The following is a 22,710-nucleotide window of genomic DNA, read 5'->3' on the forward strand; positions in this document are numbered from 1 at the left end:
TCTTTGCTCTGTCTTACCCACCCTGCTGTTCAGCCCATCAATTGAGTTTTTTATTTCAGTTATTAAAATTTTTAGTTCTGAATTTTTTTCCAGTTCTTCTCCATAAGTGCTGATTTTTTGCTGAGGCTTACTATTTGTTTGTTAGGACTTTTCTTCATTTGTTTCAGGCTGCATTAGGTTCCTCATATAATTATAAAATCTGCATCATATCAGTGTTGATATTTGTCTTCAGTCATTCAGTTTCAGCTCCTTCTGTTGGTATGACAGGTAATTTTGTACTGAAACCTAAACATTTTTGGTGTTATTCTAAGATTCTGGATCTTATTGAAATCTTGTATTATAGCAGGCCTCCTCTGACATCACTCTGGTGAGTTAAGGAGGGAACCACCTCATGGCTCACTAGTAAGGTGTCATCCTTTCTACTGCTGGATGGTAGTGAAGCTTCAGGATCCCTACTAGGCCTCCAGCAACACCATCCTGGCTGGGATAGGAGGGGGCACCTCATTACTACTTCCCACGTGGGGGTCTCCACCAACACTTTGCAACAGTGACCTTGTTACAGCTGGATGGCAGTGAATATCCTGACTCTATACTGGCCCTCTTCTAATACCTCCCCTGTGGGTCTGGGGAGACATACCTCATTATTACCAGAACCGTATGGAGGACCAGCCTCCCCATGTGGTCTCTAGAGAGTCTCATTATCCTTCAGCAAGAAGGAAAATTCAGAATCTCCACTCTGTCTTCCCTGACACCATCCTGGCAACAGGTTTGGGTGCAGCATTACACCTCATAAGAGTGGAAGCCGAAGCTCCCCACCCAGCCTTTGCTTTCCAAGTGGAATTGCTGTTTTTTCTGTAATGTTTGGCCACAGAGGTTATCGTTCAAAAGTTTTCTGTCTTCTTAGACTACCGCTCTCCTAGGTCTTTGGCTAAAGACTTCAAGCTTGGGGCATTTTTGTCTGCATCTATTGACATTTCCAATTTGCTGGCATCTCCAGTATCCAGTCAGGGATAAACAATACAGAAAAAAAAAAAAAAGAGCTCAGAGAACTCACTCCCATGTTATTCCTCAGATCCCAAGGTCCCTAGCTGGTATGGCTTCCTCTATTCATCTCTCAGAGTCAACTTAAGTTTGTCATATATATTGTCCAGGATTTTTTTGTTGTACTTAGTGAGAAGAATAGGAAAAAAATCAATCTGCATCATCCTTGCCAAAGCTGAAATGAAGAAATTAACTGTAAATAGAGAAAAAGAAGAGATAAAAGAACAACAGAGATTAGGACGGTATTCCCCATTTTCCTTCTCAGAGATCTCTGTTGCTGAGAATCAATTACTAGATACCTAACAAAGGGGTCACCTTCTGTCCCTTCCCTCCTCTATCCAAATAGAAGTTCAAGCTGAAAACACATGACAAGAAGCACAAGAAAATAATATAGTTTCTATCCGTAAATTTTCCTCAGTCTCCAGCCCCAGTAAATGTCACATTTGGTTATAAAATTGAATTTCTCAAAGGAACATTTTAAAAATATTCCCCTGACTTAGTTTCTTTTATAACTATTGACACAGATGAGAGGTTCAAGAAGCACATCTTTCTGCACCCTACACTTTTTTGCATGCATAGGGAACAAGCTGGCTTCCTGGGGTTATTCCAATAACTGGGACTCTCTGCTGTCCTGTTGACAATGCTGTAGCAGAGTTCAGCAGAGATAGTATCCTGTTTTGAGAACAGGCATCCACACCACTTCCCTGGATACTGATAGTGATCAGAGTGGCCTGGCTTGGGACGGAGCTGTTATCATGACCCACTGGGCTCCCTGTCTGATTAGGGGGCTCCACACTGGTTATCCAGTATTAGGCAGTTTAGGCTTAAATCTCCTGTCACAATACTTGATCATGGCCCTCCCAAAGGCTGTGTGTTTTCACAGATTCACACAGGCTGAGCCGTGAATGAATGAATGAATCCCTTTCTCTTCATTGCAACCCAGCCAGTTTTCAAGGTGAAGCGTGACAAATAGTCCCACAGCAGCAGGCATAAGCCTAGGCTTCCCTAGGATTCATTCCTCTAAATTGAAGTTATAGGCATAAGTTAAAAGGCAGGAGAGAATTGAGCACCATGGTAACCAGAGTCCTCCACAGCACCTTTGCATGGGGCTCCCTAGTACAACATTGCATCATTAGACAAACGTAAGGCATTCTAGTGACCATACCAAACTCACCACTGGGCTTGAGTGACTCCTTAAAACAGGGTCAAGCTGCTGGGCCAGGTGATTATTTTCTAAATCAGCAGCCTCCAACCTTTTTGGCATGAGGGACCAGTTTCATGGAAGACAATTTTTCCATGGACCAGGGGCAGGAGGAGAGGGGGTGGGGATGGTTTCAGAGTGAAACTGTTCCACCTCACATCATCAGGCAACAGATTCTCATGAGGCATGCACCACCTAGATCCCTCACATGTGCAGTTCAAATAGGGTTCACGCTCCTATGAGAATCTGATGTCACCGCTGATCTGACAGGAGGGGCAGCTCAGGCGGAAATGCTCACCTCCTGCTCACCTCGTGCTGTGTGGCCCACTTCCTAACAGGCCACGGACCAGTATTGGTCCATGGCCTGGGGGTTGGGGACCCCTGTTCTAAGTATCCCTTATATGTCAGAGTAACTAACCAGCCTTACCTTCGGGCCTGCCATCCTGCTCCTATCATCACTCCCACCTGACCCCTGGCACCCACAACCCACCTCTGATCAAATAAAAGAAAGAATGTCATACAAAGAAAAACAAAAGGAATCAGGGATTTCTTTCCCTTGAACTGTCACTACATCCCTGAAACCATTTTAGAAGAGCTCTTACGGGTCATTGTATTGCACCACTTTCTGGGGCAGAAATTCTTCTGGAAAATTCTGAACAAATGACTGGTCAGTATCTCATGTCAGGAAACTCACAGCTGTTCAGGGACATTCCATTCATTCTATGCATTCTTTGGTTGTGATTTGGTATTTCGTTTTACCCTTTTTGGAAACAGAGGAATTCATCCTTTATAGTGTTTCATTTGCTCCTGGAGTTGTCAAGACTATTTCCTCTCACTTGCTCTGTTACTTTGTAAGTCATGGCTCCAAGAATGACAAGTCCTACATCCACAGTATGCACAGTTGCTAAGGTGCAGAGAGGATGGGCACTCGGAATGGGGTAGCCAGGGAGAATGTCAAACGGAAGTCAAACCTGAATTGAGGGATGAAGCAATGCAATGTGTTCAGAGACCAAAGGGGCTTGTCGGGCGGGAGCATAGTGTATAAGTGATAAGCAATGGGCCTGGAGAGGTAGGTGGAGACCATGGCTAGAAGGGAAGGGTCCAGGCAAGCCATGGAATGCGGGGAGCTGGGAGTGCAGAGTGGATGTTGGAAGACTCAGTTTGCCTAGAACTTGGATTGTGGGCAACCTGGAAAAGTAAAGGGGAAAGAAAGGAACTAATATGGCATCTGTTCCCTTTCCTCTTGGAAATAGAGATGGTTTGGCAATGCCTGTGGCTTGGATGAAGCCAGGTGGGAGAGGCACTGGCCACTGTAAGGCTTAGGATGTCTGGAATATCACCCTGGAGGCAAGACAAGAGCCCCCAGAGAGATGCTGAACCAGAAAAGAGGCCATAGATTGAGAGTCATGAGACCAGCAAGAAATTCCTGCCTGTTTCCAAGATTCAGCACTGTGGTTGAGTCCTGGGAAGCTAGGGACCAAACCTAGAGTAGGTGCATCTTGGAAGCAGAGGTACCTGACAGGGAAAAGACTGCAGATGCTTGTCCACCACGGGCACGGGCTCTGTATGCTCCAGTTACCTGGACATCCTCAGTGCCTCCCTGCAGTCTCACATAGTATTTTCTTTAAAGGAAATTTCCTGATAGGTCTTTGGTGATAATGCTTGTCCTATATTTTACAATATTTCCAGGAGCTCTAGGAAAGGAGAAATGAGTCACTCACCAATATTCTAAGAAACCAACTCCCCTGGGGAAATTCGTGAAACGTTGTCTGGATATTGACGCTGAAAGTCGAGAGCTTGTCCCACAGTATTTCAACCAGGGAGGACACACACAGAGTTGGGTTTGGAGAAACTCTGGCAGCCATGTGGTCCAACTGTTTTCTAACTCTTATCTCTGCTACCCATCACTCTTGGAAGGTCATGTGCTCAACATGCTTTCAAGAAAGTACCCGGGGCAATGCTCCAAGCGCTCTCCTGCCATCTACGAATTCACGCTGAAGCCCAAAGGAATTGAGGCAACGTTAGTACAAGCTTAACTTTGAATCTGATTTATCTTTGTGAGATATCCTCATACTTCAGTGTATTAGGACCCTCCCTGGTCTGGTCAACAAGACCACAATGATGGCAGCATAAGGAACCAGTCAGGGTGACCTGTGCATAGGGACCTTAGAAAGGATATCTGGTGAGGCTAAGGCTCTGAGCCTTATTGCTAAGAGGGCTTTCTCATCTAAAGCATCCTACGTGGCCTGCCCAGCAAGAATGTCACCTCCTCCTTCAAGCACAGCCTACAGATGTTTTTACCCCAAATTGTGAAAATTTCAGATTATTTTAACGGAGTATATCAGTGGTGAAAACTAACTTTACTCTAAAAAAATGGTACCGCATCCTGATAGGCAAGTTCTTTACTCTTCAAATCTGCTAGTCTCCGGGCTCACAGGAGAGCACACTCATTGGGTTTTGCCTCCACATCTCCCACTATCTTCCTTGGCTCACCAGGGTGGGTTGCCACGGTGCTCACACAGGCACCTTCCTCCTCCCGCTGGTTCGCCACAGCTCCAGCCCCGGCCTCCCTCCTGAGCAGCTGTCTGGCCTCCAGGGCTTATGTCCTCATTTTCCGTGCCAGCCTCCTGCTCTTCTTCTCACACCAAGCCTTGGTCCCCTGTGACCTGCTGCTCCTCACGCACCAAGCTTCCCCACCTTTCCTCATGCCATTTCTCCATCTGGAATATTCTTCCTTGCCCTCCCCTCTCTCATCACTCTTCTTCCCCTCCTTCACACCTTGAAGCTGCTTCCTCCATGAGGCACACCCTGGTTCTGTGAGTTAGAACTACATTTTCTCCAGTCTCATTCTCTGTCTCTATTCTGTTTCTCCCCCTCCTCCTCCCCCTCCCTTCTCTCCTCTCTCTCTCTTTCTCTCTCTCTCTCTCTCTCTGTCTCTCCCTTTCTCTTTGCTCCCTCTGTTCCTCTTTCTATCAATGTCCTGTAGAACCCTTCTGGTGTTTTACCCTTGATACCGCGTATTGCAGCTATTTCTCTACACATCTTGCCTTCTGGACCAAACTGGAAGCTCTCTGAAGGCAGGCATAAAGCTGGCTTTACCTAGATGTCCTCTTCTATGCAGTGCCCATCTTGTACACATCAATAAATTTTTCAGCATCGGATGACTGAAGAAGGATCTTAGACCTGGATTCTCACTGCTGCCTTCAGCACGAATGGCCTTCATTTCTAGGACTTCTCACCAGTTCTTAGGGATGCAGGTGGCACCGTGGTGTAGGATGCAGGTGCAAAAAAAAAATACTTCTTGGGTTTGATGCCCAACTCTACTCCTTACCAGCCGTGTGATCTGGCGTGATCTGATGAACCTCTCCATGCCTCAGTTTCCCCATCCTCAAAGTAGAGAAGACAGTAGTACCATTTCACAGGGTCCTTGTGAGAATTAAGGAGATAGTCTAATGTACTAATGCAGTGACAGGCTATAATAAATGTAAACTAACATTAGGAGTTACTATTTTTATATATTTTCATATTGTTATATTTTTATGTATTTTATATTCTTATTGCCCCAAACCATACTTGCATACTGGCAACTCATTTCCATTTGTTTTTCATTAGGCAAAAAACTAATTAGAGATTCTTAAATGCTGTGGCCTATATTTTTCGGCAGCAACTCAAGGCAACATAAATGATGCTGTACTAAGAGAACACTCGCTTGCTTGGCTATCTGAGGATGTGGCATTTTCCATTTAAATCAGTCCTCAGGTGACCTGCCATCGCACCGTGTCAGGGAAAAGGAGGGGGGAAGGTGCGGAGGGGCCAGGGCTTGTGCATTTGTTGAGAACCTGAAGAACAGGGTGGGAGATTTGAGGGCTCCTGGTTTAACCAGAGGTGAGGCCCTGTTGAGGATACTAAGTTCATAAAATGGCTTTATCGTTTCCTACTTTGCATAAATGTTTCTTTAAATGGTTGTATTTTGGAAAAAAAATCACAGTTTTCTGATGAATACAAGCACACATTTTAGAGAGATAAAAATATCTGAGATGCAAATATAACCGGTTTGAAATATATCAACCATGATGAGTTTCCCCCTCATCCTTAAAAGCCTACTTCTGGGTAGCAGAAAGCAAGGCAGCACTGCCGAAAATGCAGACCTCACTGGGTTCTGCCAGCTCCTGTCCTCTGTCTGAGGGAGCCCCATGCAGCGGAAAAAAACCATTTCTACCCTTTCTAGATGCTCTGCATTCATGAATCAGTCTCCTCTTTCCCATCCTCCTCTCTCCCTCACACACACACACACACACACACACACACACACACACACACACACACAGTGTCTCAGCCTTAGCTCTGAGCTACAGTCAGACTGTTATAACTGCCCTCATTAAAAACACCTCTGTCATTTTAGACACTCAAAGAGAAGTACGTATCTGGCATGGACTCAGTAGAAAGCCATACTCTCTTTAGCTGAAACAGATGTGGGAGTATAAATTACAAACACACACACCCCACCAAGCAAATTGCTGAGCCTTTATTTACTTCCCCAGGTGTGGCAGAGGGAATAAAGTTCAGACAGAAAATTAAATGCCCATTGCCCCTGAAAGTTAATGCTCTACCTGAGGAGTTTATGATTTAAACAAGATACTTAACGTTTTTTTCAGCATCTGTGAACATGTTTTGCTCAAACATATCACCATGATTCCCCCAAACGTTCAATGTGTCTATGAATGCCTTTTATTAAATGTACAACAATACAACTTTAAGTGGAGTGCCTCCTAGAGCAAAATAGCATAGCTCTTCCAAGCAGTGTGCCTAGGTTCTGGAGACCTTATATTCTGGAGCAGGGGTGTGGAAATACAGGTGTGGGTTGCATAGTCACCAGCTGTTGACACTCTTGTTGAGTAGTTCCCTGAGGGGCTGGCAGCTGTGGGTCTGGCTAACTTCAGGGAAATTTGCTTTGTTATTTTTGGCACAAATGCTAGAGGTCAATATTTGTCCTCAAATAGCAAGAACAGGTTCTAACTCTGGGCCCCCACACAGTAGCCAAACGGAATAATGATTACAAACCCACACATGGACATTACACTTGAGTGTATTTATATACATTGTCTCATTTGTTCCTCAAACAGTCCTGTGAATCAGGCAGTGCAAATTCCACCTATCCCCACTTTACAGATGAGAAAATTAGAGCTTCCAAGATTAGTTAATGAGTGGATAAGAAGTGGTAAAACCATGACAAAAACCTTTCTAGACCCAGACTTCCAAACTGTTATACATGTGCTCTCTTTCTCTCTCTCCCCGCCGCTCTCTCTAAGAACATCCAAGTGGGATAGACACAATAAGCAAGAACAAAAAATTTTCAGGCCAAAGTAAGTTCTTTTCTCCCAACAAGTATGATTCCTGCATTTCTGATTTTCTTTTCATTTTAAAAGAACATGAGATGATTACCTCTGATATAAAAATCCTTAGCTCCCCCAGGGGAAGACAATTTTAGAACAAGTTCATGAAACAAATATATCTGTCTTTTTCACCTTAAAATACCACCAATAATCACAGTGTATCAAAGCATGTTCAGGTACCCTCTTCATGTTGCTGACTTCCGCGGGAGTAAGGGATGGGGGACGGGGCAGAAAACAGCAAGCAGCGGACCACTTCTGAAATGAGCACACCAGGAAACAGTAGCTCCAAAAGCAAAATGACTTGTCCAGGTTCCTAGGGAGGTTTAGTGGTCAGGGCTTCTGGTCTACCACACACTACCTCCCAGCCATGACCTCCAGATGAGGCTATTGAGATGGGGCTTTAGAATTTTCCAGAGCTTCAGGAGTCCCTCGATGCCATAACAAATTATGCAGTGTGACACATGGATGCATTTGTGTGCAAACAAACCTAAAGATAAAACTCAGGAAAATGGTCAGAAAGAGCAGGGGAGCCAGCAGAGACTGGGTGGTGCCCAGTGGAGTTTTTAGGGATGAATCTGGAGAGGACAAGAATGAAGTGGAACTTGGAGTGTCTAGGCAGAGGGAATAGTGCTTGCCAAGGCAAGGAGGTAGAAAATGGTCGTGGATTGCAGGGAGCTGGACCTAAGGTATGAGTGGAGAAGAAAGAACCATCGGTCCAGGGGCCCTGGCTCAAAGCAAGGACTGCATTCTCACTTGCTAAAGAACTGATGGATTTCAAGCAGGGAGAGGCCATGTCAGGTTTGTGTTTTAGATAGATCCCCCAGCGCTATTTCATGATAAACCTTCAGGGTTGTAGGTGAGGCTCCAAGCAGGTGGAGGCAATGTTAATAGTCTCCTAAGTAGAGTGCAGCGCGGGAAGACCAAGTTTAAAATATGCAAAATAGGCCAGGCATGGTGGCTCAGCCTGTAATCCCAGCACTTTGGGAGGCCGAGGTGGGCGGATCACGAGGTCAACAGATCAAGACCAGCCCGGCGAATGTGATGAAACCCCATCTCTACTAAAAAACACAAAAATTAGCTGGGCGTGTTGGTGTGCACCTGTAATCCCAGCTGCTCGGGAGGCTAAGGCAGGAAAATTGCTTGAACCCGGGAGGCAGAGGTTGTAGTGAGCAGAGATCATGCCACTGTACCCTAGCCTGGCAACAGAGCGAGACTCCATCTCAAAAAAAAATGCAAAATATCGGGGGTGAGGAAGGAAGAAGAGGTGGAGAGCGGGGGTTCCATGGAGAGGTCAGGCAGGATATGCAAATCTGGGCATTGCCAGCCATTCATGGAAATTAGGGACATTGTTGTGAATGAGAATACTTGAAGAAAGAACTTAGAAATGGCGAATCTAGGGAACTTCAACACCGCACTGGGACGGATCTTGGCTAAATGGGCTTGGGTTTGATGGGCCTTGAGATTTCTGGGAGAGCAGAGGTTGGGGATAAGGGAAAGAGATCAGCTCCCTCCAAATCCTTTCCTGGCACATCACACTCTTCCCTGGGCTTCAGTTTCATCAACTGCATCACTATGGCATTGGACTTGACAATCTCTGAAAGAATCACTTCCAATTTTAATATGCTGTAATTCTAAATCTCTTCCCAGTAATGTAAATCCAACAACCAGGAAATTTGCTGTGAAGGAAACTGTTGGCTTTAAAATAAGGAGAATTTGCTTGGGACCAAGAATGAAATGTAAATGCTTTATTGGATATACATGTCGTGTAACTGCAAACATCAACTTTCTGATAATGAGGGAAGGACATAAGGAGTTTAGAGACATCCAATAGAATAACTAAACCACTTACACCAAAACATATGTCATGATTTCCACCATAAGTTATGATATAGATGAGTCAGTCTGGGAGAGCTATATTTAGGACTTTAGGAGCCTCTCCTCACTTAATGTCAGAGGATTCCATTTAACTACAGGGAAGAGGAAATTGCTGGTCCAGGCAGTATTTGACATCTCTAGGACTAAGATATCCAGCACATCTGAACAAAAATATCTGCAAGGACCACCCACCAGCAAGAATGGCATCCAGAATGTGGCAGGGTCCTTAGGTCACAAGAGATAAAGTGACACACACACACACGTGAAAACAGACACACTAAACAGGGCTTGTTAAAAATGTAATGCCTGGAATCTGGACGCCTATGGTTTGGCGTTGGGGGGTTCTCACTGCTGGTGCCATCAGAGGAGGGTCAAGCTGAAGAGGTCTGTGATCCAGAGTGAGGCCTGATGGAGCACAGACCCAGAAAATGGGGAAGTCAAGTCACAGACCAGGACACAAGGAGAGCTAGTACAGCTAGATGGACCGACATAGCAGAGCTGGGCTATGAGGGGAAGCTGAGAGTCAATGGCAGGACACACAGAGACAGAACAAGCTCTGGGACCAACTTCACTGAGTCCCTGCCATGGAACAGCTTTTATGCCTGAATTGTTACAACCCACTGGGGTCGGCTGGTGAGCAGCCGCTGTGCACACTCGCATGAACCAACGTTGTGTAAGAGGCTCCTCTCTGCCTGTCTTATTCAGCTCTGTGACGTGACAATTAGCCTCTCTACTGGCCCACGCCATGCTGTTTCTCTGCATGTTGACATAACCCAAGTGGTAGGCTAAATATCACGGGTGAAATTCCACAGCAAGCAGGTTGGTAGATTACAGCTCTTTAGCTCCTTCTGTTCTCAAGGGCAATTATTAGTTTAAGTAAGAGGTAGTGTGCTGATTTCGTTGTCATGAATACAGGGCTGTGGAAATCAAGAATACTTGCCATGTGTGAAGTTGTTTGTTGCCATTCAATCAAAGCATACCCTTCCAGTTTGGGAATAGTGTCATAAGGAGGATGAATAATGATCTTGCTATCCGTACTACAACACCCAAGCCATGACACATCAGTTCAAGTGTTAGCCAAACCGCTAGACTGTACTCAGCATTGTACCAGGGCCATGGGGAAAAGCAAATACCACCCTGGGCTTCCAAGCACTAAAATGTTGATGGCAGAGGGGCTGGAACACAGCAATGTGAAACCATGAGTAAACTTCATAACGATGACATGGGAAAGAACACTACAGTTGTCCATAAACAAAAGGTCAGAGAAAGACAATAGTGTAAAATAACAAGATAATGTTCTCTGCCTGTTGATTTAGCAAAGATTAGGAGTCAAAAATGCTAGTGCCACTGTCAAGCTGGCAAGAATGTAAGGAACTGAACACTTTTATACACTGTCAGGTACAAACTTTGTGGTGGACAATTGAACACTATATGTCAGAATTTTTAATATTTAGACTTTTTGACCAAGCCATACCTCACCTTAGGATTTATCCTCAGAAAATAACTTGCACAGGACAAGTGCACAACCATCTAAGTTCCAAGATGCTCATCCCAGTGTTTTATGAAGTAGTGAAAAATTCTAAGTAAATTAAATGGGATCTGGTAAAGGAAATGATGGTATAATCCGTGATGAATACTATGCAGTCATTAAAAAATGATGACGTATTCTACCTTTATTGGCATAGAAAGATGCATGATATGATGTTAAGTGAAAAAGTTGCTTCAACACAAAATGTGTATAGGACAGATATTTATCTCTATGAAGATAGGATCATATTCCCATATCTGTAAATATGCACAAGTAAAGAAATAGGCCTAGAAAGCAGTCACCAAAATGTAACCATGATTTCCTCTGGGGGTGGCATTAGATTTATAATGTTCAGTTTTTTCCTAAAGTTTTTAAATAATGAACATATTTTAGTTTCACAGAAAAACAAGGCTGCAAAAAAGTATAATAGTGGACAATGTTGCAGTTACTACATATGTTAGGAACACAAAGAAATTAAACCCAAAGAACTGTGGAGAAGTTAAAGAGAACTTTTCAATAGAGATGACCACTATTCTTAATAGCTCCAAAGTCATATTTTAATTAGGACAGATTCAATTTCTGTATGTATTATTCTGGCTTTCAAACTCAGTGGGTTATAACCTATATCTCAGTTAAAACAAAATGTTTTTAGCCCAAAGTAGATAAGGTTATAAACCTATCAAAACTTACGACTTCTTAAAAGCTCCAGGAACCCAAAAAAGTAAGACAAAAAATATGTATAAAATCTATTTAGTTTTTTGGAAAGAAGAAACCAAATGACTACAAAAATATCAACTCCAAAAATACCAAGAAAGCTTCAATGGGGGAAAACAGAGAGGAAAAAAAAAATTGGCATATGGATGTCAAAAATCCAGTGTCAAAGAGGTTTCGAAAACTGGTCATGCGTCACCAATTATATATATCCAAGATCAGTGTGACAGATGCTCATTTCCAAGAGCAATGGGAAGCTTTTTAATGCCCTAAAAATCTCTTTTCAGTGACTGACTGATAATATAACTATAATGTGGGTTTTTTATTCAATTAATTATTGGAAACCAAATTCTGAACTAGGAAAAAGAAGGAAGAGAGATATAGCTGTAAATGGCAATTAAATCAATTCATATCTAAGACATGTTTTATAGATAATTATCTTTTCTTCTCACCTCCAGGAAGAGCACAAAGAAGAAACTGCAACAATGGCCAAGCTGACAGAATCCATGAGTGAGTAGCTTCAAAGTTATTATTTATTTTTTGTTTTGAATGGGAAAATGCAAAATCGCACAAAAAAGACATCCCATGTGATGATCTGATTTGTCCTTCTCTTTCGCTCTTACGGGACCGAGATCTGTTTCACACATACTGCATCATGTTGATGTTACTTTATGCGTTATTTGGAGTTCATCTTGCTTGAGGTCAAATTCTGTGCTGAAGCTGTTACCCACAGTATGGAGCTGAAGAATAAAAATAGATTTTATTTGTAACACTGCATTGGGGATTGGGACTCACAATAATTTCAACCTGACTTTTAGGAGGTTTAGTCAAAGTCAGCTGAAGTTTTTTCTGGGCATTTATTCCATGGGCTGGATGATCAAGAGAGGAAAGAATGATAAATCATTGTTAAACCTTTCAGGTGTAGTTCAGAAATTTCAGACAGAACTATTAAAAAATGGAGTGCTTGCAGTATAAATAGCTTGTAATGATTTAGGTTTTGAACATAGCGTTATAGTGCTCTTAAGCTAAATAAACAGGATACACAAAGCATTTTTAAAAGGAAAGGGGGCTGGGCACAGTGGCTCATGCCTGTAATCCCAGCACTTTGGGAGGCTGAGGCGGGCAGATCACTTGAGGTCAGGAGTTCAAGATCAGCTTAGCTAATATGGTGAAACCCTGTCTCTACTAAAAATACAAAAATAAGCTGAGCATGGTGGCTCATGCCTGCAATCCCTATTATGACTATTCGGAAGCTGAGGCAGGAGAATCACTTGAACCCGGGAGGTGGAGGTTGAAGTGAGCCAGGTGTACTGTAGCCTGGGCAACAGAGCAAGACCTGGTCTCAAAATAAAAAATAAAACTAAAAATAAAAAAGGGAAAGTGGAATTTATTAGAATAAAGCCTTCTTCAAATGAGAAATGCAGTTTTCTATGATGAAATCTAATTATTAAAGACCATATGAATATGAAATACAAGGCATATTTTTTCCTTTGAAAAATGGAAATTTCTCCTGGTGATAGATTTCATATGGAAAGTTACAATGGAGGCTTACGAACACTTCTCCATAAACACCTTATTAAATTTGGCCCGCAAAAATTAACCATTAATGTTGCCCACATTTAACTGTGCACCTTCCTCCTCCTCTAATCATGAGACTATTAAATACAGGTCTTCCTCTGTAGCATAGTAAGTGAAACTTTATTCCAAAATATCCACCCATACCAAGAAAATATAACGTTAAAAGGTTATTTACATTGATTTCCTTTCGTTCCTGACCCAAAACCTCTGTGTAATTTTACATAAGTCTTGAACACATGCTAATTTCACTGTGATGAAAATCCCTTCAGCACTGACACCCCTCTCCCCTGCTCTTATTTCTGTATCATCTCCTGCCCTGCTCTCTGCTCCGCCCTTTTTTTCCACCTGTAGTCTTGCAAACTGAAAATGTTAAAAGAATTTACAACTTGGTTTGAAAAACCCCAAACTGGTTGTATTAGTCCATTCTTGCACTGCTATAAAGAATTACCCAAGACTGGGTAATTGATAAAGAAAGAGGTTCATTAGCTCCACAGTTCCACAGGCTGTGCAGGAAGCATGGTGCTGGCATCTAATCAGCTTCTGGGGAGGCCCCAGGAAACTTACAACCATGGTGAAGGGCAAAGAAGGAGCAAGCATGTCACATGGCCAGAACAGGAGGAAGTAGGGGGATGGTTCCATACACTTTTAAACAACCAGATCTCTCAAGCACTTACTCACTATCACTAGAGCAGCACTGAAGGGGAAATCCACCCCCGTGATCCAATCATCTCTCACCAGGCCCCACCTCCAACATTGGGGGGTTACAATTCAATATGAGATTTGCATGGGGACACAGAGCCAAATCATATCACTGGTTCTCTGTAAGTGAAAGCATCTTAAAGTGATTAAATGTGCTCTTCTCAGACCTGGAATGAAAGAGTGTGGCCAGTGCCATCACAAAATGGACCAGCCTGTATTGTCCAAATATACAGTGGATCCGTGGGCCTTATCAACTAATTCACAATCCACAGCACATGAGCAGATTTCTTTCTAATCTTTAAGTCCAAATTCACCAACACATTCTCTAAATGGCAGGGGGATCAGTGGCTTAGAACCTAAGCATCACTGTCCATGAACAGAGTCTCAGGTGTCTGGGTGAATTAAATCAGATGGTGTTGCCCATAAGTTATGATGCTAACAGTTTTCCCAAGGCTTCTGTTAGAAATTGATACTCCGGTTCAGTGAATATTATTTTTAACTCATCTGACTGAATTGTAAGGGTACCGTACTGATTAATATTTCTGATAAAGCTATTTTAATTTTTCCATCTATATTGATTTCCAGATACATTTAAATAAGAGCTCTTCACCTGACTATCGATTTATTGGTTTTAGGTTTCAGGTTTGGCTGGAAAATATTTCTAATGATTTTGGTCTGTGAATCAACTGTCATAAGAGAATTCTATCAAAGTTGAATTCCAAATCCTTGGGTCAATGACTGGGTGCACCCATTCTTCTAAAGTGTTCTGTCATTATGAAAAGATTGCATAAATGTTTCTCAATGCATAAGGAAATTTAAAAGTTGAGAACAGACCTTAGAGTCATACCCAATGTCCGAGTTTATTGGTCCTTACAAAGATACAGCAAGTTATAAAATATATAAGATGTGAGGCAACGTCTATAGATGCTACAAAATGCTAATCATGTGGTCAACGTACCAAACATTTCATTTAAATTAAACTCATGACTAATTAAATATACCACACACTTATTTTACATAGAAATCTATAATGAAATACATAATTAGGTAAGGATATTCTATCAGTAGGCTGAGCAAAGAATTAACATATAATTACCACACAATAAAATTGATGGGAACATAAACCATGGCCACATTCTGGAAGAAAAAAAAAAAACAGCACCATGAATACCCAAAACACAATGCTATGAATGGGTTTCCAAAGCCAATAAACACTTTGCTTGTTAAACTGCCAAGCAAAAACCATCTGGTTACTAGAACATCTCTATGTTTAACTAGAACTGGATAGAGATTCTTCTCCCATCACCCTAGGTGTCCACATGCTAGCAAATGGCTAGCCACATCAATGGCTCAGCAAATACCATAATGGGAAAGGAATGTCTTCTTCTTCTAAAGCAGGGAAGTGGTGCATTTCTTTCTGCTACGTGCCATTCATCAACCACCTCTGAAAAGTCAACTTCGATCATTTTTTTAAGGGCACGCAAGAGATAGATTTTAAATGTTTGATTAACATTAGCAAATTTTAAATGTTTGATTAAAACCACCTTTATTTTTCTGAGGACTTTGCTGTGAAAAAAATTACAGCAACTTTATTTAATAAATTAAAAATACTTTAGAATATTTTACGTCACATTATTGAAATGAGGACGGGCATGGTAAGGATAAGAAAAAAATGGAAGGCCGGGCGCGGTGGCTCAAGCCTGTAATCCCAGCACTTTGGGAGGCCGAGGCGGGCGGATCACGAGGTCAGGAGATCGAGACCATCCTGGCTAACACGGTGAAACCCTGTCTCTACTAAAAATACAAAAAATTAGCCGGGCGTGTTGGCGGGCGCCTGTAGTCCCAGCTCCTCGGGAGGCTGAGGCAGGAGAATGGCCTGAACCCGGGAGGCGGAGCTTGCAGTGAGCCGAGATCGCGCCACTGCACTCCAGCCTGGGTGACACAGCAAGACTCCGTCTCAAAAAAAAAAAAAAAAAAAAAAAAAAAAGAAAAAAATGGAGAAAGGAAGAAAAGTAGATGTGGAAGAAGAGATAGAGAAACAACAAAAACACGCACAAAGCATATAGAAAATATATGTACGGTATATGAGGAAAGCCCAAGAGAAGGGGGTATTAAGGAGGACCGAGACAGAATTACAAGGAGCAAAGACAAGACAGGTAGGCAAAGAGGGAGAAGAAGTAGGGAGAGATTTTAAGAGAGAGAGGTTCCATGGGGTCTAAAAATTCGCAAACTAAGAGTGGCAGTTCACAGCCTGTGAACTTTCAACCTTCCAAAGGCTGCCAATTTTTTAAAATTTTTTTTTATATATAATACTTTAAGTTCTGGGATACATGTGCAGAACGTGCAGGTTTGTTACATAGGTATACACATGCCATGGTGGTTTGCTGCACCCATCAACCCGTCATCTACATTAGGTATTTCTCATAATGTTATCCCTCCTCTGGCCCCCACCCTAGACAGGCCCTGGTATGTTATGTTGCCCTCCCTGTGTCCATGTGTTCTCATTGTTCAACTTCCACCTGTGAGTGAGAACATGCAGTGTTTGGTTTTCTGTTCTTGTGTTAGTTTGCTGAGAATGATGGTTTCCAGCTTCATCCATGTCCCTGCAAAGGACATGAACTCATCCTTTTTTATGGCTGCATAGTATTCCATGGTGTATATGTGCCGCATTTTCTTTATCCAGTCTATCATTGATGGGCATTTGGGTTGATTCCAAGTCTTTGCTATTGTGAACAGTGCCACAATAAACATGTGTGTACATGTGGCTTTATAGTAGAATGATTTATAATCCTTTGGGTATATACTCAGTAATGGGTCAAATGGTAATTCTGGTTCTAGATCCTTGAGGAATTGCCACACTGTCTTCCACAATGGCTGAACTAATTTACACTCCCACCAACAGTATAAAAGTGTTCCTGTTTCTCCACATCCTCTCCAGCATCTGTTGTTTCCTGACTTTTTAATGATCACCATTCTAACTGGCTTGAGATGGTATCTCATTGTGGTTTTGATTTGCATTTCTCTAATGACCAGTGATGATGAGCATTTTTTCATATGTTTGTTGGCTGCATAAATGTCTTCTTTTGACAAGTGTCTGTTCATATCCTTTGCCCACTTTTTGATGGGGTTGTTTGTTTTTTTCTTGTAAATTTGTTTAAGTTATTTGTAGATTCTGGATATTAGCCCTTGTTCAGATGGATAGATTGCATCAAAAAGTGGGCTGCCAATTTTTTAACACTGCCCTTTGAAATGTTAATCTCTATTTGCATCTTCACAATGGATATTTTCATACTTAGACTACCAGAAGCCCTGTTCCAAATGGGGCAACCAGAAAGCCCACACTGGAGGGTTAGGGTTAGGGTTAGGGTGACTCTCAGCTTGCTCACTGGTAACCAGCACTTTACCACTACACCCACTGACTGAAATGAAACTGAAAGCCTGATTCTAGTGGAGGCTTCCAATATTGTCTAAAGGCAGGCATGCAGTGACCCAAACTGTGCCATCATCAGAGGTGACACAGCCTAGTAGACTCTGTCCTGGCCTCTCAGATGATGACAAATTGAAGATGTCCAGAGGCAGCAAATAGCCCGAGAGCTCTGAATCATGGTCTGCATGGAATACTTTGCAGGCTGTTCTTACATAAATTTCCAAAGGTAATTTTCTTCATGGTCATTGTCTGCTGACACATCACTGCCCTCCAACCTTGGAGGTCCTGGGAATGCACCAAATACAGTGCAGGAAGCCTTGCCACATGGTTTCATTGATATTTAAATTGTAATCAGATATCTGGTCTTGTGCATGGTGTTAGAGTTGCAACAGTTGAACAGGCAGTGGACTCGACCCTGATGTCTTCTCCTGGCTGCAGGATCCCTTCCCTAGGACCCCCCCCTCCACCTCAGGGTTCTGCTGGCAAGCTGAAATCACACTTCTGTCCCCTTCTCCGCATCAGTTGTGTGTCTGCCATGCATTACTGCATCAGTAAGTGGGGGCCGCCTGAGCTACCTGTGGCTCTCTCTGCCTCTTGGCAGAAGGAGCTGGCTTCCTCTTGCTTTGTGTCTCTATCCTGCCAGTCTCTCTCAGGCATGCCCACTCCCCACTTTTCCTTTGCAGCCAGAGCATCCCTAGGGTTTGTCCTCATGAGCCATTCTACACCAGCCATCCCTTCGGGCATGGTCCACCTTGAAATCACCACCATAACACATCCACATGGAGCAGAGAAGAGGTACTCATCATTTCCAAATAAATAACAGAGCAGCAGCTTTATTCTGAGTAGCTCCAGGGGCTGAGTCTTCATCCAGCCAGAAAGAAGCAAAAAGACTATGGTTTCTTTTTCTGCAAAGAGTCAAAGACCTGCTCCGTGAGGGGTTCAGAGGTCTTGGCTGTCTGCTTTGATATAGAGGGAATTCCTCCTATGACTAAAGAAACAGCTCAAATTTAGTACAGATTTGAAATGCTGTCATGTCAGATGAAATGAAGACAGAGAACCAATTACAATCACCACACATTAAATTAGCTCAATTAAAGCAGAGTGGTTTTTAATCATTTATTCCCTTTTTTATGGGGTGGTTATTATAGTTCTGGCATTGTGTTAAGGCACAGAAAGACAAAAAGATGGGGTTCCTGCCTGCACCAGGTGCAACATTTGGGGACAAAGGAGGCAGGAGAGTAACAGCTATGACATGTGGCATGCGCTCTTGCAGGGGCATCCCGTAAGTCACTGCAGCTTGCAGGTGCAGGCCGCGAGGCTTTCCTTTTACAGACCCCAGTGTGCTTCTGCATCAAAAAGGCACCCAAAGGACAATCAGGGTTCCACCAGGCAGCCAATGGGACTGTAAGTGCTAGAACGTCATGCGGGAGGACAGAGGTGGGGGAAGAGCAAAGCATTGATAGCAGATGACTGGGCAGATAGGAGGGGTCAGATTATAAAAGGGCCTGTGTGTGGCTTGGGTTTTTCTTGTGGGTAATGGGGCAGTGCTGAAGGTTTCAAAGAAGATCAGCATTTTAGAAGGAATCCACTAAGGCATCATGGCGTGGATTGCAGGTTGGGCATACATGGACGAAAGAATCCAGGAGCTGGCACACCACATGAGCTGAGAGGCTCTGGGGACCTAGACAAGAGTGGATCTGAAATGAATTAAAGAGGTGGTGACCAGGGGGATGTAGTGGAGGACAAGAAAGGACTTTGAGCTTAGGGGAGAGGCTTGGCGAAGCTTTCAAGACACCCCAGGGCTGGAAATGCAGGTGGTAGAAGGAGTCATTTGATAAGCTGTTACAATTGGTTCAAATGCAAATATATTGAGTTTAGGGTTTTCCATTGGTAGGCACAGGCTTCAGTTGTTTGGAGTTATTTTTGGTCCACAGTCAGTGTGCCTTTTGGGAAAGAACTCCCTACTCTCTAGGATACAAATAGGGCAGGTGTGTGTATATCAGTGGCATGAGGCTAAGTTATGTTGCAATAATAAAAACATCTCTGTGGCTGAACACACATGCATATGCACACACACATTTGTTTCTCCTTTATGCCACTTGTCCACACTGGTCAGCCATGAACTGGACATGTTAGTCACCCTGGGACCCCCACAGTCTTGGAGCCTGCATCTCCACCTGCGTTTTCACATCCATGGCCATGGTGGGGAACAGCACATGGCATATTGACACTGCATCTTAAAATTCCATCCAGAAGTGACACATGACACATGTCACTTCTGCTCCGATTGCATTAGTCAAAGCAAGTCAATAACCTCACCTAACTTCCAAGATGGAGGGGGCACAATTCCACTCTGTGTTTGGAAGGAGGATGTGTGGTCACCAGGGGACAGAGGGGCTGAACTGCATGCTAGAAATTCTGAGAAGTCAGCCGGGTGCAGTGGCTCGTGCCTGTAATCCCAGCACTTTGGGAGGCCGAGGCGGGTGGGTCACCTGAGGTCAGGAGTTCGAGACCAGCCTGGCCAACATGGTGAAACCCCGTCTCCACTAAAAATACAAAAATTAGCTGGGCATGTTGGCACATGCCTGTAATCCCAGCTATTCTGGAGGCTGAGGTAGGAGAGCTGCTTGAACCCAGGAGGTGGAGGTTGCAGTTAGCCAAGATTGTGCCATTGCACCCCAGCCTGGGCAACAAGAGTGAAACTCAATCTCAAAAAAAAAAGAAAAGAAATGCTGAGAAGCCAGACTGGGGGACAGGGAGATAATCTACTCTCAGCAATGGCTGGGGACCACCACTACCTCTAGGTTAGAGGGATGGAAAGGGGCGACAGAATTGGAACTACAGCCTACCTGTCTGATGAAAGCTTGAGCCGTGCAGGAGGTATGGTCACTGCCAGAGACGCCTCTATAGGCCAAGAAGAGGGAGAGAAATACCTTGGTTCTCCCTTCCCACCGGCCTCCAGGCTCCCAGTGGAGCCCCCACTGGCTAAGCCCGTCTGGATGTCAGCTGACAGAGCTTCCCTGACCCCCACCAGATACAGAGCTGAGCAGGTTAAGGGTGAGGCAGGGACCTGAGGACAGACAGGCCAGGATGGGCCCGGGGAAAACCTGAGTTGACCGTCAGAGAGCAGATGACTGCCCCATGGCTCCAGAACCAGCTGCCTACAAAGACAAAGCCTGGGTCCCAGCAACCAAGACAAAGAGCCCAGGAAAGCAGGTGTCAGAATTCTAGATGGGAGCCCATTCATCCGGAGGTCCCAGGGTTCCTGACAATAGGAGAATCCTGTAGATTCTGTAGATCCTGTAGCTGGGCTGGGAGTTAAGGGCTGAGGAAGACGTTGTGTCATCTCACGCGGGGCAGAGCTGTTCATCATATATGGCCTTCCAGAGCTGTTCATCATATATGTCCTTTAAGGTGCTAAATGACACTTTATCCCCTGGGACAAAAGCTACTCCAGGCCCAGTAGATGGTGCTTTTTAAAATGCACTTTCTCCCTACCAATGAAATTTAGGAACTTTAAATACTAAGATCCTTATCTCAGGTTCACACTCACACAGATAGTTATAGCATCATCTCAAAAGTAACTTGACTTAAACTCATTACTCATGACAACTCAGTTCCTGCCATTACATACTTTAAGACATGGCTGTGATGTTTTATTTCTGACTGTTGTCTAATGAGCTCTGCAGTGACAACCACCCAGGAAAACATTGCTATGTCCCTACCAGAGGCAATGTTTCCTTTGTAAAGGAGGTTTCGGGTCTTCTTAAAGTCCCACAGGGACTCCGTCCCCCTCAGCTGTCCATCAGTGTGCCTTCTACTGTCCCTGCAGAATGGTACTTACTTCCCTCTACTGCCTTTCACCTCTCCAAAACCTCCCTTCTCATTTGCCTTCCTCTTCCATAGTGGGCAGGTATCACTATGGCTGCCCAGTCTCTCCCCGCAAGACCGCCTTCTGACAATTCTCCACTTCCCCTCCTTGCGCATTCCCCTGCCTCCTTTGCCCCGGGACCGTGGGCCCCTCCTGCAGAGTGAGCTGAGCTAGGTGAGCTACAGGATGGGAGGCAGGTGCAGGTTTTGAGTTGCCAGCACAGGTACTAACAGAAGCAGTCATTCCCTTACCAAGAGCTTCTGCCATGTGCTTCTGGGAACAGGTCCTGAAGGCCAACCTAGAGGCGGGTTTTCATGCTCCCCTACGGCTCCAGGAGCTAAATCACACTCCTTCCCCATCCCTGTCTGCTCGCGCTTGCCAAACTGCCTCCTGTCATCTCAACTTGTAACTGAGGGATTCGGCCTCTCTTTTGTTATTCATTGCTGGGTTACCTGCAGTACCAGGGGAGTGAGGCACTCAGTGGATACTAAGAAGGGCTGCAGCAGCAGAAACTTCATTTATGCTTCTTTATCACATTAGTGCAGTCCCTGTACAATGTGTCATTTCAGTCCCACCATTAGGCAGAAAAGCATCCTTTGATTGAAAGCGAAAGCAAGCCAGTAGGCTCTTCCCTGTCTGTGCTCCTCTGAAAAGCTGGTATTTTTTCACTGTGAGACACGTTTGTCCTTACTGGAAAGCATCTTTTAAACTCAAGGATAATTGCTTCCTGGTTGAGATTACAGGCATGTTCAGTTGGAATCAGAGATCCTACCTACCTCTGAGGCTGACAGGGCTGAAATGGACTAGAAGGCCTGAGCCATGTCTCCACGCAGCGGGGGCTTCCTGCCTCGCCTGCTCTCCCTTCTTCTCCCTCCCACGTCCCTCAGGGTGGGACTTTCTTGATCCTGTGGTTTTTATTTGCTGCCTCCTGCGCTCACTGCCCAGGACCTTCCCCCTAACCGCCATTTCCAAATAAGAATGCAATTCCCTCCCTTGCCATATCCAGAACGATCCTGTGGCTTAAAGCATTTAACTGGTACAAACATGCAGGGGTTTGCAAAACAGCAAAATTTTAGAACCATCACGCGTGACATTCCTGTAAGTTATTACTGGTCTTTGTGCAAATGGAAATGGGGCTAGAATTGTTATCTCAAATTCATCTCCTTTCTTTCTGCTATCTTGGAGATCATATTGCCCCTCACCTTCTGATGAATGTCCCTTACTTGGTTAGTAAGAAACTCACCTCTCTGATGCCCACACCTTCTCTCTGGCACTGGGAAGGAATGAACTGGGCTTTCTCAACTTGGCCACCAGTGAGATCTGGCAGCTGTGTAATTCTTGATGTGAAGTGTAGGATGATTAACTTGACCTCAACCCACTGGAAGC

General features: G+C 44.0%; 1 protein-coding gene across 2 annotated transcripts in view; it reads left to right on the forward strand.

Annotated features, from left to right (window-relative positions):
• KCNJ6 (potassium inwardly rectifying channel subfamily J member 6) overlaps positions 1 to 22,710 on the forward strand; it is a 321,643-nt gene that overhangs the window by 64,432 nt on the left and 234,501 nt on the right. For both annotated transcript variants that reach the window (XM_055279700.2, XM_055279701.2), the window contains exon 2: positions 12,208 to 12,259. In XM_055279700.2, the coding sequence (XP_055135675.1) occupies positions 12,235 to 12,259 (25 nt within the window). In that variant the 5' untranslated portion in view covers positions 12,208 to 12,234. The remainder of the gene's footprint in view (positions 1 to 12,207; positions 12,260 to 22,710) is intronic.

Source organism: Symphalangus syndactylus, chromosome 5, assembly GCF_028878055.3.
Source record: "Symphalangus syndactylus isolate Jambi chromosome 5, NHGRI_mSymSyn1-v2.1_pri, whole genome shotgun sequence".
In the NCBI taxonomy this organism is placed as follows: domain Eukaryota; kingdom Metazoa; phylum Chordata; class Mammalia; order Primates; family Hylobatidae; genus Symphalangus; species Symphalangus syndactylus.